This window comes from Eutrigla gurnardus (genome assembly GCF_963514095.1).
Source record: "Eutrigla gurnardus genome assembly, chromosome: 7".
NCBI classification, from domain to species: domain Eukaryota; kingdom Metazoa; phylum Chordata; class Actinopteri; order Perciformes; family Triglidae; genus Eutrigla; species Eutrigla gurnardus.
Window position 1 is genome coordinate 2,289,679 of NC_139921.1, and position 15,757 is coordinate 2,305,435.

Below are 15,757 nucleotides of genomic sequence, written 5' to 3' on the forward strand. Positions count from 1 at the left end.
ACTGGACACTGTCAGGTGAGGACAGATGGACAGACATCAGACTGGACACTCTCAGGTGAGGACAGATGAACAGACATCAGACTGGACACTCAGGTGAGGACAGATGGACAGACATCAGACTGGACACTCTAAGGTGAGGACAGATGGACAGACAGCAGACTGGACACTCAGGTGAGGACAGATGGACAGACATCAGACTGGACTCTCAGGTGAGGACAGATGGACAGACATCAGACTGGACACTCAGGTGAGGACAGATGGACAACAGCTCCAGACTGTGTCTCCGTCTCTGACTGAGGAACTGGGGTTCATGTTTAATGGTGGACCTGATTGAGGTCTTTGAATGTCTTCCTGCAGGGTGGACCATGGGGGACAGCAGAGACTGAGACCTGGTCTGAGGAAGTGTGAGTATGTTTTCAGTAACTCAGCTGCTCCAGATTTGAACGTGTTCATGACTGAAATCCGATGATCACGTTTCTATCAGGATGTAGCGTTTGTTTCTTCGTGGCTGTAAAGATGTCGTGTTGTGTTCACACCAAACGCCACATTTTCACACTCAGTTACACACAAAGTCAATGCAGAGACACAAACGGACGGCAATTCCTGCCGGACGGCAACGGAGACAAACACGCAACATTCACGTAGTTGTGTTTGTGTGAGTTTAAATATTTCAACTCAAGAGATAAATTCCTCTGTGTCTCTAAAGCGTCTCAGCGTTGAGATCGTCCTCCTGTCGTCCTGACGTCCCTGAATCCTAAATGGAGGAACCAGATGTTGTCTCCTGGGTCTGTGGTCCCCCAGAGGTCTAGATAGTAGCTCACATTAGTCCAGAGACCAGACCAGACTATGTGGAGGAACTAGAGACAGTCTGTGGTCCCCTAGAGCTCTAGATAGTAGCTCACATTAGTCCAGAGACCAGACCAGACTATGTGGAGAAACCAGAGACTGTCTGTGGTCCTCTAGAGGTCTAGATAGTAGCTCACATTAGTCCTATTCTGGTGAATAGACCAGACTATGTGGAGGAACCACAGACTGTCTGTGGTCCCCTAGAGGTCTAGATAGTAGCCCATATTAGTCCAGAGACCAGACCAGACTATGTGGAGGATCCAGAGACTGTCTGTGGTCCCCCAGAGGTCTAGATAGTAGCTCACATTAGTCCAGAGACCAGACCAGACTATGTGGAGGATCCAGAGACTGTCTGTGGTCCCCCAGAGGTCTAGATAGTAGCTCACATTAGTCCAGAGACCAGACCAGACTATGTGGATGAACCAGAGACTGTCTGTGGTCCCCTAGAGGTCTAGATAGTAGCTCACATTAGTCCAGAGACCAGACCACAGGTTGGTCTGGTTTCAATCTTTAGTAATTTAAGGCCAAACTGTGATATTTTTAGGACCAACGATGTAATTTTGTCGTGTTTTTGTTTTGTCTGTTGATCGTCAGTGATCCAGAACAGACAGGTTGCGTTCTCACTAATCCAACTTTCCTAACGGCTCTACATATATTACACTAATTATACACATATATAGAAACCTGTTCTCCAGGCAGGACCACACCCCCACTCCACATGGCTGACTGGTCGACACACACACACACACACACACACACACACACACACACACACACACACACACACACACACACACACACACACACTTGTATAGTATTTAGTTAGATAGGCCACTTGGACTTAGTGTATGTTTCTTTGTTTATTGTTAATAAACCCCTTATGAACATACTGCTGTGTTTATTAATGTTGTATAAGAATGAATGATATCAACCTCTTCTCTGTGAAGAATTCACAAATCCTTCAACTGTTTGTACTCATATTCTAATAGTTATTAATTATTGGCATTTGAGTACAAACGCCTTAATATTGAGACTGAGTATTGATATTAATAATGATCTATTAATAACTGAATCTGCTCCTGCTAGTTCCCCAACACTGTGTTTTTCTCTGCGATCCAACAAAACACACACCACTACACACCGGTGTCCTATTTATCAATGAAAGGTATGACGTGACCCATCACCATCAAGTTACCGCCCCCTTGTGATGTCATATACTAATACCCAAAGTATATTTATTAAGCTTTAAAACACAAACAAAAAACACCCAATTGTCTCCAACAATAACCTTTAGCTGCATTGTGTTTGTTCTCTCCATCAGATGTCTGTGAACTGGAACTGGACACAAACACAGTCAGCAGAAAACTCAAACTGGACGACACCAACAGGAAGGTGACACGTGTGTCAGACGACCAGTCATATCCAGATCATCCAGACAGATTTGTCTCATGTCCTCAGCTGCTGTGTAGAGACGGTCTGACTGGTCGCTGTTACTGGGAGGTCCAGTGGAGAGGAGATGTTCATATATCAGTGAGTTACAGAGGAATCCAGAGGAGAGGAGACGACTCTGTGTTTGGAAGGAATGATCAGTCCTGGAGTCTGTGTTGTTATGATGGTCGTTACTATGTCTGTCACAAAAACAAAGAAACACTCATCTCCTCCTCCTCCTCCTCCTCCCCCTCCTCCCCCTCCTCCTCCTCCTTCTCCTCCTCCTCCTCTGGTGTGGTAGCAGTGTACTTGGACTGTCCTGCTGGCACTTTGACCTTCTACAGAGTCTCCTCTGACGAACTGATCCACCTCCACACCTTCAACACCACATTCACTGAACCTCTTTATCCTGGGTTTAGAGTCTGGTCTGGATCAGTGTCTCTGTGTCTCTGAAACTGTTCACAACAAACACAAAGCGGTGTGATTACATTCAGAGTCAATGCAAAGATGTGAATGAAAACATAGCAGTTTGTAATCAGTCAGGTTCATTCCTCCTTGTACTTGTTGTAAATGTATTAATGCTTGTGTAAATGTACTTAAATGAATGGAGTATATCGGGATGGCTTTGTCTTTAGACTGAACCTTGTCGTGTTGAGGAACATGCATTAGTGACTGGAGCAAATAGTTGCTGTCCAGTGAAAACCATCAACATGAAACACAGAGCACACACAGATTAGAATAGAAAACATAATGTATTTAACATATTACAAATGAAAACACATATTAAACTGTTTCTTCATTGTTGGAGAAAATGCTCCTGCTAAATCCACTAAGGAATTATAAACTATGATGATGCTGCAGCTGTGATTTTCCATTCATCAACGCTTTATAACGCTTGCTCTTGGGTGATGTTGGAGATACACAGACCAGCTGATGAAGACGGCTGCATGATGCATGTGAACGTGTCTGGGTATAAATGGTGACTTTGCTGCAGTGAACCTCCGTTGAATTGAATCCGGCGTCACCAACAGGCTTGGAAGAAGAGAAGCGTCCGCTGGCTGCATCTCGGCTCTGGGCAACTCCGACACTGCAGATGCAAATAAAGGTCGGAGGCGTTTTGCCACTATTTTATCGTCAGCTTCACCTCGGCCTAGACGCAGTGAGTAACGCATAATATTCTCCAAAAGGAAATTGATTAAGATCAAGATGAGAGAATGTGTGGATTCAAATCAAACGACTGAAATAATAAAAAGACAAAAGCTCTGTGTAATAAGGAAGTTACATGAGAACATGTTCAAATAAAATAATAATACAAAGAATGTGAGTTAAAAGTAGATCCTGAGGGTAAAGTTAGGGCCGTTGATGAGACTCAGACCAGAGTGTCCCAAAACCAAGACTGCAAACTGTCCATAAATGCAACTTGGGGTCCTTCATGAATGCAACTCCTTCACTTATAATAGACACATTTATCAACACAATTCCAATTACTATATGTCTGCATGAAAGTAATTGTTAAATAAGCATATGGTTTGTTTTCATGAATGGTCGAGGTGTGCGGCACAATGTGGCTCTCGCATGGAATTGTGGGTCGGCGTGATCTCCTTTCCTTTTTTATAGGAAGGTCTGTTGTATCCTAAAGGAGATCTGAAAGGATCATTGGAGCTCCTTTCCTTTGGTGAAGGAAGGTCCGTTGTATCCTAAAGGAGATCTGAAAGGATCATTGGAGCTCCATTCCTTAAAGGTAAAGGAAGGTCCGTTGTATCCTAAAGGAGATCTGAAAGGATCATTGGAGCTCCTTTCCTTTGGTAAAGGAAGGTCCGTTGTATCCTAAAGGAGATCTGAAAGGATCATTGGAGCTCCTTTCCTTTGGTAAAGGAAGGTCCGTTGTATCCTAAAGGAGATCTGAAAGGATCATTGGAGCTCCTTTCCTTAAAGGAAAAGGAAGGTCCGTTGTATCCTAAAGGAGATCTGAAAGGATCATTGGAGCTCCTTTCCTTTGCATTTAGAGAATCTGAACGGCTCTTATCATGGCGGACCTTGTTTACTTCCGGGTCACGTCTTCAGTTAGGAACCTTCCTCAGAGAAAAAGGCCAAATCCCAACGTCGCCCCTCACAGACTCACAGACTTTGATGTGCGTTCCCGTTGAGTCCCTGAGGGTTCAGGTCTGTCCCACGGTCACATCGTGAAGTGCACAAAGACTCGGTCGCGGACATTTTGAGCCCTTTATGCCCACTTACGTAACTCAGCATCGATGCTGACTTTGCCTGAGGGAATTACCCACAGTTCATAGCGTTGCAACGTGAAACACGGGGTTACCAGGGAAAGCCGGCAGGACTTAAAAAGGTAAACCAAGAGGACGCGGCATGTATGGAATATTACAACCAGTTATTTTAATTTAGCTTATTGAAGTAAACACATTATTTGAGTGACGTCTGGTCTGGGATGATAAGAGTCTGGAAGAAGTTCAGATCAGGCTGTAAAACGTGAAATAAAACCCAACACTTTTAGATTATATATTTTGTGTCATCAAAGTAAAGTGACATACCGAGTGCTGTCCCATTTGTATTTCTACCATTTCAAGTCCTCACAGCCTCTCACACTCAACCGTCTACCAGGTGACATCAGGTAAGTCCCTGAGGGTTCAGGACTTAGACCTTAGGGGGACATTGGGATTTGGCCAAGACTCCCACAATGTGTTAACGTGGTTGTGTTTTTGTTAATCTTGCTGTGTTTTTGTCACGGGTGTACCATGATTGAAGGAGGTATGGACCCAAATGCAGTTAAAATGTGTATTTAACCCTCCTGTTATGTTACGGGTCAAATTGACCCGTTTTAAAGTTTGAAGATCTAGGAAAAATAGTTAAAAATATTTTTTCAGTATGAAACTTCTTCTCCTTGCCTTAGTTAGTGTAATCAACATATAATATGAAAATGGTTCATCTCACATATTTGCAACCACCCCCTGCATGTTTATATCACATAGATACTGTTCGGGTCAATTTGACCCAGCAGTCAAACTAGAGGTAAAAGGGTGTCAGAAATGTCAGAGTATTTCAACCCAAATCACACACACACACACACACACACACACACACACACACACACACACACACACACACACACACACACACACACACAGGTGTGCTCCTCCCTGCTGAGCTGCTGGTAATCAAGAACAGGGCCCCTCAATCTTCCATGTTTGCCTTCACAGACACCACAGCCCTGGTGTCTTACTGCCCCAAAAAGGGAAAAAATTTTGTGCTCATGAGCACTCTGCATGCTGAAAAAATGCTGAAATCAGCATAAGAGAAGATCAGAAACCAAACATGATCCTTGATTACAATGCCACCAAAGGGGGGGTAGACAACTTGGACAAAGTAACAGGGCCTACAGTACCAAACGAATGACTGCGCGCTGGCCATTGGTCATCTTTTATAACATGATAGATGTATCGGCCTACAATGCATTTGTCATCTGGACTGAGATCTTTCCTGACTGGAATGTGTCAAAGCTGTACAAGAGGTGCATTTTCTTGAGGAGCTGGGGAAGGCGTTTGTGACACCGCACATCCAATGGAAGCAGCACCTGCCAAGGACCCCAGCCGCTGCAGCCATGGTGAGGGAGATCCAGGAGAGGACTGCACCAAGTACTATACTATACCAGTGCGTGAGGTGAGTCAGTGTGTGTGTGTGTGTGTGTGGGGCGGGGGGGGGGTGTGTGTGTGTGTGTGTGTGTGTGTGTGTGTGTGTGTGTATAAGTGTATAAGTGTATGAGAGTGTGTTGTGTGCGTCTTGGTATCAGCAAAAAGACACCATAGTAAAGTAATCATGGTCCTCTTGTTTCTAGGTTGCTGCTGAGGGAAAAAGAAAGAGGAAGAGGTGCCAGGTCTGCAGGCCATCTGACGATGTCAAGACAAGCATGACCTGTGCGAAATGTGCAAAATTAATTTGCACAAAGCACAGTGTGATGTCATGTCACTCGTGTGCTGTGTAGATGTACAGACATACACACACACACACATACATACAATAACAGTGCCATTTTTTAATTCCAGATTTGCCGTTCGTCTTTTTTAATGACCTTGAAGGCGCTGTGTTATGCTGCGAAATTACCTGAAAGCCTACCTGAGACATTTAGGGGAGCTCTAAAACACTGTTCATTAACGCTCTGACAGCGTCTGACGCTCGCGTTTTGAAGTAAACCTACTTTTTTAAATCGCACCAAAAGCGTTATGACGCGGACATAAAAGCGGTTCAAAACCGACGGGGAGAATCGGAGCCTCCGCCTTTTCGCCGCCGCCCCTCAGCTGTTGATCCTCGGTGTGCCGGGTTGGCTGTGCTCTGACCGACCGGGAGCCGCTCCGTGAGTCGGTGTCCAGCTCATGGAGCCTGCTAACAACAGCGCTTAATTAACATAGTGTAGAGTTACACGGACCGGCTTTCACACTTTTCCAAAAGTGGAGCGTATGCACATCTCGCGATCGCGAATGTAGAGTCAATTGATTTCGGGTTTAAAATGCATTGTAACGCGCGTTACTGAGATTTGTACCGAGTAAAATATTACCAGTTTTTTTTTTGTAATGCCTTACATTACCGCGTTACAGCAAAACGTAATGCATTACAGTAATGCATTACTTTTGTAACGCGTTACTCCCAACACTGTCCATGACTATTTCACTAATTGCTGTGAGACTTTGTTGGAAGTTCATGTCGAACAAAAGGCCAAAGCAATAAACGTAACAATGTAACTTCCTGACCGTAGTTCGAGCTAATCCGATAACAAAAGAAACCAACAAAAACACATGGACAAGGTCTAACTCCCTACGACAGGACGACAACGGTGTTTAACGACAACAGGGATTCATCCCTACTGCTTCATGTTGGACATTAAAGTCTGAGCTATTTACAATGTGAATAAAATGTTAGCATTGAAGCTAAAGTTATCTATGAAGAAAAGCTCAAAGATTAACACAAGGACTAAATGCGTATTTGAGTCAGTTGAAATATTGTAACTGGAGCGGTAACTTTGTGTGTCGCTGTGTCCTGAAAGCCTTTGAGATTCTCCTGCTGTCGTCTGGACGCTGTACAACTCAAACGGGACCAAAACATTATTGGTCTCACCGTTAACTACCGTTCATAGTTTTCAAGAAATGAGGTCCCATTGGAGACACAGGAAGGGGCGGGACTTTCCCTCTCTGTTGTCAGTGTTGCCGTAGTGACAGTGTGCGTCTCTGCCAGCAGGTGGAGACTCTGCTATGAATCAGTGTGAGGACCGAGAGGACGAAGTCCTTCCCTCTAAAACCACCCAGGTTGGGGGACATGACATCCAGACCAAAGCTCAGAGGTGAGACGAGGATCTCGAAGTGTCCAGGACTCAGATCACTCCACCATCATGGTTCTCACTCAAAAACATATACACTCACCGGCCACTTTATTATGTACACCTGGCTAGTACCGGGTTGGACCCCCTTTTGCCTTCAGAACTGCCTTAATCCTTGGTGGCATAGATTCAACAAGGTACTGGAAACATTCCTCAGAGAGTTTGGTCCATATTGACATGATAGCATCACACAGTTGCTGCAGATTTGTCGGCTGCACATCCATGATGCGAATCTCCCGTTCCACCACATCCCAAAGGTGCTCTATTGGATTGAGATCTGGTGACTGTGGAGGCCATTTGAGTACAGTGAACTCATTGTCATGTTCAAGAAACCAGTGTGAGATGATTGGCGCTTTATGACAGGGGGCGTTATCCTGCTGGAAGTAGCCATCAGAAGATGGGTACACTGTGGTCATAAAGGGATGGACATGGTCAGCAACAATACTCGGGTAGGCTGTGGCGTTGACACGATGCTCAATTGGTACTAATGGGCCCAAAGTGTGCCAAGAAAATACCCCCCACACCATTACACCACCACCACCAGCCTGAACCGTTGATACAAGGCAGGATGGATCCATGCCTTCATGTTGTTGATGCCAAATTCTGACCCTACCATCCCAATGTTGCAGCAGAAATCCAGACTCATCAGACCAGGCAACGTTTTTCCAATCTTCTATTGTCCAATTTTGGTGAGCCTGTGTGAATTGTAGCCTCAGTTTCCTGTTCTTAGCTGACAGGAGTGGCACCCGGTGTGGTCTTCTGCTGCTGTAGCCCATCCACCTCAAGGTTCCACGTGTTGTGCGTTCAGAGATGCTCTTCTGCATACCTCGGTTGTAACGAGTGGTTATTTGAGTTACTGTTGCCTTTCTATCAGCTCAAACCAGTCTGGCCATTCTCCTCTGACCTCTGGCATCAACAAGGCATTTGCGCCCACAGAACTGCCCCTCACTGGATATTTTCTCTTTTTCGGACCATTCTCTGTAAACCCTAGAGATGGTTGTGCGTGAAAATCCCAGTAGATCAGCAGTTTCTGAAATACTCAGACCAGCCCGTCTGGCACCAACAACCATGCCACGTTCAAAGTCACTTAAACCACCTTTCTTCCCCATTCTGATGCTCGGTTTGAACTGCAGCAGATCGTCTTGACCATGTCTACATGCCTAAATGCATTGAGTTGCTGCCATGTGATTGGCTGATTAGAAATTTGCGTTAACGAGCAGTGGCCGGTGAGTCTATATACATAATATTAACTAGATCGCTTTATTGAGTTTAAAACTGAACCTTTTTATTATCTAACTGTCCTGAGGTGAAGAATCAGGTCTTGGTCCAGACCTTTGTAGTCCATGTAGGGGATGATCTGAATCTAGTGTCGACTCTCCTGTTGAATCCATTTGTTTTCACTTTGGTGAACAATCACTGACACCAGAAGCTTTAATTGCCTTCAATACTGTTAGTCAGGGGCGGATCTAGGATTATTGGAGATCCGAGGCTTAGCCCAGAGGGACAAAAGATGTATGCGCAAAGTTCTGGCATATATTTTGCGTATGCTAACTGTTATAACAACTGACGGTAATGAAAACCATCTAGCAAAAACTATAACTTTTAAAGGCATTTACACTGGCTGAAGCTTATTTATAAAGCTCTTCTTGGTTTGGTGCCTTCTTACTTATGTTCATACCTTCAAAGAACCAGAAGCCACTATGCCTTGCGTTCCTGTGATATCTATAATTGTCTGTGCCTCGTGCCCGCACTGAGCTCGGGAAAAGAGCATTTAGTTTTGCTGCTCCCACCGGGAAAGTCTATTCCAGGGTACTGGAGAGGAAAATTCGGCCGATAGTCGAACCTCAGATTCAGGAGGAACAATGCGGTTTTCGTCCTGGCCGTGGAACACTGGACCAGCTCTATACCCTCTGCAGGGTGCTCGAGGGTTCATGGGAGTTTGCCCAACCAGTCCACATGTGTTTTGTGGACTTGGAGAAGGCATTCGACCGTGTTCCTCGTGGCATTCTGTGGGAGGTACTTCGGGAGTACGGGGTCGGGGGCCCTCTGCTAAGGGCTGTTCGGTCCCTGTATGACCGGAGCAGGAGCTTGGTTCGCATTGCCGGCAGTAAGTCAGACCTGTTTCAGGTGCATGTTGGACTCCGGCAGGGCTGCCCTTTGTCACCGGTCCTGTTCATTATTTTTATGGACAGGATTTCTAGGCGCAGCCGTGGGCCGGAGGGGATCTGGTTCGGGAGCCACTGGATTTCATCCCTGCTTTTTGCAGACGATGTGGTCCTGTTGGCTCCTTCGAGCCAGGACCTCCAGCATGCCCTGGGGCGGTTTGCAGCCGAGTGTGAAGCAGCCGGGATGAGGATTAGCACCTCCAAATCTGAGGCCATGGTTCTCGACCGGAAAAAGGTGGCTTGCTCCCTCCAGGTCGGGGGGGAGTTCCTGCCTCAAGTGGAGGAGTTTAAGTATCTTGGGGTCTTGTTCACGAGTGAGGGAAGGATGGAACGTGAGATTGACAGGCGGATCGGTGCAGCGGCTGCAGTAATGCGGTCGTTGTATCGGTCCGTCGTGGTAAAGAGAGAGCTGAGCCGAAAGGCGAAGCTCTCAATTTACCGGTCAATCTACGTTCCTACCCTCACCTATGGTCATGAACTTTGGGTCATGACCGAAAGAATAAGATCCCGGATACAAGCGGCCGAAATGAGCTTCCTCCGCAGGGTGGCGGGGCGCTCCCTTAGAGATAGGGTGAGGAGCTCCGTCACACGGGAGGAGCTCGGAGTAGAGGCGCTGCTCCTCCACATCGAGAGGAGCCAGTTGAGGTGGCTCGGGCATCTGTATCGGATGCCCCCTGGACGCCTCCCTCGGGAGGTGTTCCAGGCATGCCCCACCGGGAGGAGACCCCGAGGAAGACCCAGGACACGCTGGAGTGACTATGTCACCCGGCTGGCCTGGGAACGCCTTGGGGTCCTCCCGGAGGAGCTGGGGGAAGTGTCCGGGGAGAGGGAAGTCTGGGCGTCCCTGCTCAGGCAGCTGCCCCCGCGACCCGGTCCCGGATAAAGCGGAAGAAAATGGATGGATGGATGGATGCTCCCACCGCATGGAACTTTCTCCAAAATTAATTGAAAATGACGGATCTCATTTCGCTTGAAGCCTTTGGCTCAATGCTAACAGTCAAAATACGCGAGACAGTTGGACAGTGCCTTTGTTCCTGATTTGTACTCCATGGTCAAGATTCTGCACTTTATCTGTAAATCAATTTGCACATTGTAAATCGTTGTTCTTTTTTAACTTATTGCTTGTAAACTGTCACTTTATCATGTAATGCTGCTATGACGTGTGTTGCTGCCTTCTTGGCCAGGTCACCCTTGTGAAAGAGATCCTGATCTCAATGGTTTTTATCTGGTTAAATAAAGGTTCAATAAATAAAAAATGTTTCTGGCATAGACGCCTTTTATTAGCAGTGGACAGATAGGATCACAGCAGAGAGAGGGGGTGTGACATGCAGCAAAAGACCTCCGACCTGCATTTGAACCAGGGTCGGCTGCGTATTCATGGCATGCGCTCTAACCACTCGGCCACCTGCACGTTTGAAAGCTATTACTTTGTCAGTCACTAACTTTTCACACACACCGAGTGTTAATCTTAACATTCACAGACCTAAAACATCTGTTCTGATGTTGGTCGTTAATTGTTGGTCGTTGTGCCGCCGAGAAAAACTTTCTTCCGTCCATCATGTAGCTACGTCCATCTGACATGTCGATTTGAACCGCGGGCGGAATCAACACAGGAAAGAGAGAGAGGACACACTTCTTCTCGGCAGGGCAGGCTATGAACGCAGGTTACTTTCCCGCTGCTGCTGCCTCTCTGTTGGACTCCAGCACTGCAGGAAGGCTACACTTCAGACTCCGGTGCGGTCAGGGGAGGGAGACTGACATAAACCGTGTTGAGCTTTTTTCCCCCAACTGTAAACATCCAGGGCTTGAGCCCAAGTAACCATCCCCTAACCCCGCCCCTGCTGTTAGTTGTCTGAGAAGAAGAAGCAGTAAAGTTTGATGAGTCAAATAAATATTCAGATTAAATATTAACCTGACGCTGTAACCTGCTGACACTTCAGCTGATCAGCTTCAAATATTGATATGATAGGAATGAAAGTTTAACTGGGAAATTCAGATCTTTTCTCTGTTGGTCTGTTGGACCACAAAAACACAGTGTCGATCAACAATAACTCACAACAGCTGATGGAATCTTCCACCTGAGTGGTTTGTAATTTACACACATGAAACATTTGCTGAATGAATAATGTGATGGTCTGAACTGCCAAACATCTCCCACAATGCAACTTGCCCCTCACACTACTTAGTTTGACAGCAGGATCGTTTTATGTTTATTTGCACCACTCATGACATTGCAGATAGGAAGGGGGGTTTCCTCCATATCGTGACCTATGTATCATGATCATATTGTATTGGGATAATATCATAGCAAAAGTATTTCTTAAATTGTATTTATTGTATCAGGATGCAGCAGCAGAGACCAGACTCCCCTGGACCTGGACCTGGACCTGGACCCAGCTGTGTGTCCATGAAGACTGACTGGTCTATGGATCACCCTTTTGTCTTTAAAGGTGAACAAGCTGCTGATGGAAGGTAAGAACTGAACCTGAACTCTCATTCGAGGATGAATCAGGTCTAGACCAGCACCTTAATCAATAACTCAGAGTCCACCAGCCCTGAACCCTGCAACCCGTTCTGTCTTCTGAACCACGATGAGTGACAGACAGTCTCTTGTTTCCCTGAAGCTCGAACAGAAAGGACCAATTAAATCCTTTTTAACTGGGATTAAACTACAGAATATGAAATAAACAATCCAACCTTAAAGAGACAATGAGGAGAAAACCTCTTGAAAGAAAAGACTCATAGACGGGAAAAGTAAAGAGTTAATGACATAGAAGAGTAGCGGCCAGGCTAAGCTAAGCTAAGAACAGAAAGACTCCAAACTAACACCAAACTCGAGCACCGTCTTCCTCTCACTCAAAGGAGGTTGTAGAGTATTAAGTAAGACACTTTATATCCACCAGACTCTTATTTTAGGATTTAACATAACTGATAATGCGTGAGGAGGTGTCTATTATCAGGAGGTAATGGACTACGTGAAGGACAGAACCATCAGACGCCCAGTGGAGATTTTGTAACCAAAGTGTAAAGTTGTTTCACGAGTCATAACTCCGTTTCCCCATCATTGTCACCCCATAAGGTTCTAATGCAACAGAAACATTGTCCACTGCTCCCGTTAATAGGACGGACCTTAGATACGACTTGGCAACGGGAGATATTTCTAGTCCGCTCAACTCATAGAACCTTTAGGCACAGCTACAAACCACAAAGCTAACATTATGCTAGCAAAACGCTGAGTCCAGCACTAAGACAGGTGTTCACGGGTCCACAACGTGGTCTAATGTGACCCAGATCCATTTATAGTATTGATTCTGACACTAGCATCAACTCTTAGAGCAAGACTCATCAATATAAAGATAAACAGAGCAAACTGATTCATGAAGCTCAACTAGTTAGAATCTGATATTGTATTTAATGTGTCAGGATGCAGCAGCAGAGACCAGACTCCCCTGGACCTGGACCTGGACCCAGCTGTGTGTCCATGAAGAGTGACCGGTCTATGCCTCGCAGTATTGGATTTAAAGGTGACCAAGCTGATGATGGAAGGTAAGAACTCTTTACAGCATGATGTTCATTTCGTACATTATGGTCCATTTAGAGCCCAACAGACTATAGGGTCATTCCGTGCCAACTCAGCCACCCATGTACATGACACCTCTCAGATTTTGCTGAAAAGCAGGGAAAATATGCCTTATGTTACCAAACAAAGGAATCTGAAGTTTCAGGTCAATATCCCAAACGGTTTGCCCGTGGCGTCCATTTGAATTTCAAGTGCCACACCCCTTTTTGACACATTGGAATTTCACATTTCATTTGTTGGCATTTTTGGAGGCCCATAACTTCTGTTCTAATAGTGATAGAAGGCTGAGAATTGCTCTGTTAGTTCATTGTAATGTGTACTTCACAATTCTACAGGCATAATCAACATTGCTTACTGTTTGGGTGAGAGGTGGGTCACCAAAGTCCAATTTTTTTTTGACGGCCAAAATTATTTTTCACTTTTTGGGTGCTCCTAGCACCACGATGAATGATCATATTTATTCTAAACAGGATTATTTGTTATATTTGGGACCTTTGCTCTTGCCAAAATGAATTTGAAGGGTATGGTACCACTGGTGGGGGTTTTATGGGGGTCCAAAAACCCTCCCGGGCAGAGGTGACTCTTTTGGAACCCCATATTTGGACCCCCAAATGACCACGTGGGCACTTGATGATCCTAATGAGATTTATACCAGATAAAGATACATATTTGTTCTTTCTTTTAATGAAATAAAACCTTTGACTATGAAGCTCCTTGATATGAATTTCATTTGTCAAAATTCACCATTTTGGACTTTTTTTCCCAGAAGTCTGGAATGTAGATCAGTGAGAATTTAGTGATGATAAAGCATGAAAATAGTGGAAATAACTTAGTATTATGCTCAGTGATGGCAAATAATTAAATATTTAGACTGCTGGCCATTCATTTCCTGAAAATCACAAATTAACCCCTTATCCCCGATGAAAGAGACCCGCCTGTGACAAGCGACTTGCAGCACGAGCAAGTCTGCAGGCCACTGATGCAAACCATATTCTGACACCAATGGAGATGTTTCAATGGGCAAAATAAAACATTAAGAACATTACATTCTTCTTTGTTAGTGCAGAAAATATTAAAAAACACGAGGAAACGTACAAATTGTAGAGACGTTACGCCTCGGCCAAAACCATCAGTGGAACACGATCGCATCATTGCTTTATACAATTTCCAAAGATAAGATAAGGATGAAAAGAATATCACAGGATACAATATTATATATTATATATATGAACATGGTGACGTTTTTGTGAAATTAATCTATGGATAACTATTATCCAAGAAATTGTGGAAGCAGTAACATAATTTTGTCATGGTCCTTTTGGTCACGTTTGTATTGGCGAGCACTGCGTCCATAGATGAATTTTACAAAAACATCACCATGTTTATCTGAACCTTCAACAATGTTTCCAATGAACCAGTCATCATCATAGATACAGGCAATGTTTTTTCCTGCCTGGAAAATGTAGTTTTGTGGCTGATCTGACTGCGAGTGTTCTGCCTCCGGGTGTTCTGTATCCAAGTGTTCTGAATCTGATTGTTGTCCTGTATCGACATCTGTGAATATTGTATCCTGTGATATTCTTTTCATCCGTATCTTATTTTTGGAAATTGGTATAAAGCAATGATGCGATCGTGTTCCACTGAACGTTTTGGCCAAGGCGTAATGTCTCTCCAATTTGTACGTTTCCTCGTGTTTTTTAATATTTTCTGCACTAACAAAGAAGAATGTAATGTTCTTAATGTTTTCTTTTGCCCATTGAAACATCTCCATTGGTGTCAGAATGTGGTTTGCATCAGTGGCCTGCAGACTTGCTCATGCTGCAAGTCGCTTGTCACAGGCAGGTCTCTTTCATCGGGGATAAGGGGTTAATTTGTGATTTTCAGGAAATGAATGGCCAGCAGTCTAAATATTTAATTGTTTGCCATCACTGAGCATAATACTGAGTTATTTCCACTATTTTCATGCTTTATCATCACTAAATTCTCCCTGATCTACATTCCAGACTTCTGGAAAAAAAAGTCCAAAATGGTGCATTTTGACGAATAAAATTCATATCAAGGAGCTTCATAGTCAAAGGTTTTATTTCATTAAAAGAAAGAACAAATTTGTATCTTTATCTGGTATAAATCCCATTAGGATCATCAAGTGCCCACGTGGTCATTTGGGGGTCCAAATATGGGGTTCCAAAAGAGTCACCTCTGCCCGGGAGGGTTTTTGGACCCCCATAAAACCCCCACCAGTGGTACCATACCCTTCACATTAATTTTGGCAAGAGCAAAGGTCCCAAATATAACAAATAATCCTGTTTAGAATAAATGTGATCATTCATCGTGGTGCTAGGAGCACCCAAAAAGTGA

General features: G+C 44.7%; 3 protein-coding genes across 3 annotated transcripts in view; all 3 read left to right on the plus strand.

The window, feature by feature from the left end:
- Nucleotides 1-3,249, plus strand: part of LOC311016209 (uncharacterized protein) — a 199,603-nt gene extending 196,354 nt beyond the window's left edge. Inside the window, exons 15-16 of the mRNA XM_084013785.1 lie at nucleotides 358-404; nucleotides 2,168-3,249. Coding sequence (XP_083869911.1) covers nucleotides 358-404; nucleotides 2,168-2,727 — 607 coding nt within the window. The 3' untranslated portion in view covers nucleotides 2,728-3,249. The remainder of the gene's footprint in view (nucleotides 1-357; nucleotides 405-2,167) is intronic.
- Nucleotides 1-15,757, plus strand: part of LOC311016215 (uncharacterized protein) — a 180,547-nt gene that overhangs the window by 90,973 nt on the left and 73,817 nt on the right. The window contains exon 2 of the mRNA XM_084013794.1: nucleotides 16-93. Coding sequence (XP_083869920.1) covers nucleotides 26-93 — 68 coding nt within the window. The 5' untranslated portion in view covers nucleotides 16-25. The remainder of the gene's footprint in view (nucleotides 1-15; nucleotides 94-15,757) is intronic.
- Nucleotides 1-15,757, plus strand: part of LOC311016208 (uncharacterized protein) — a 250,094-nt gene that overhangs the window by 73,669 nt on the left and 160,668 nt on the right. Inside the window, exons 6-7 of the mRNA XM_084013784.1 lie at nucleotides 12,163-12,291; nucleotides 13,243-13,365. Coding sequence (XP_083869910.1) covers nucleotides 12,163-12,291; nucleotides 13,243-13,365 — 252 coding nt within the window. The remainder of the gene's footprint in view (nucleotides 1-12,162; nucleotides 12,292-13,242; nucleotides 13,366-15,757) is intronic.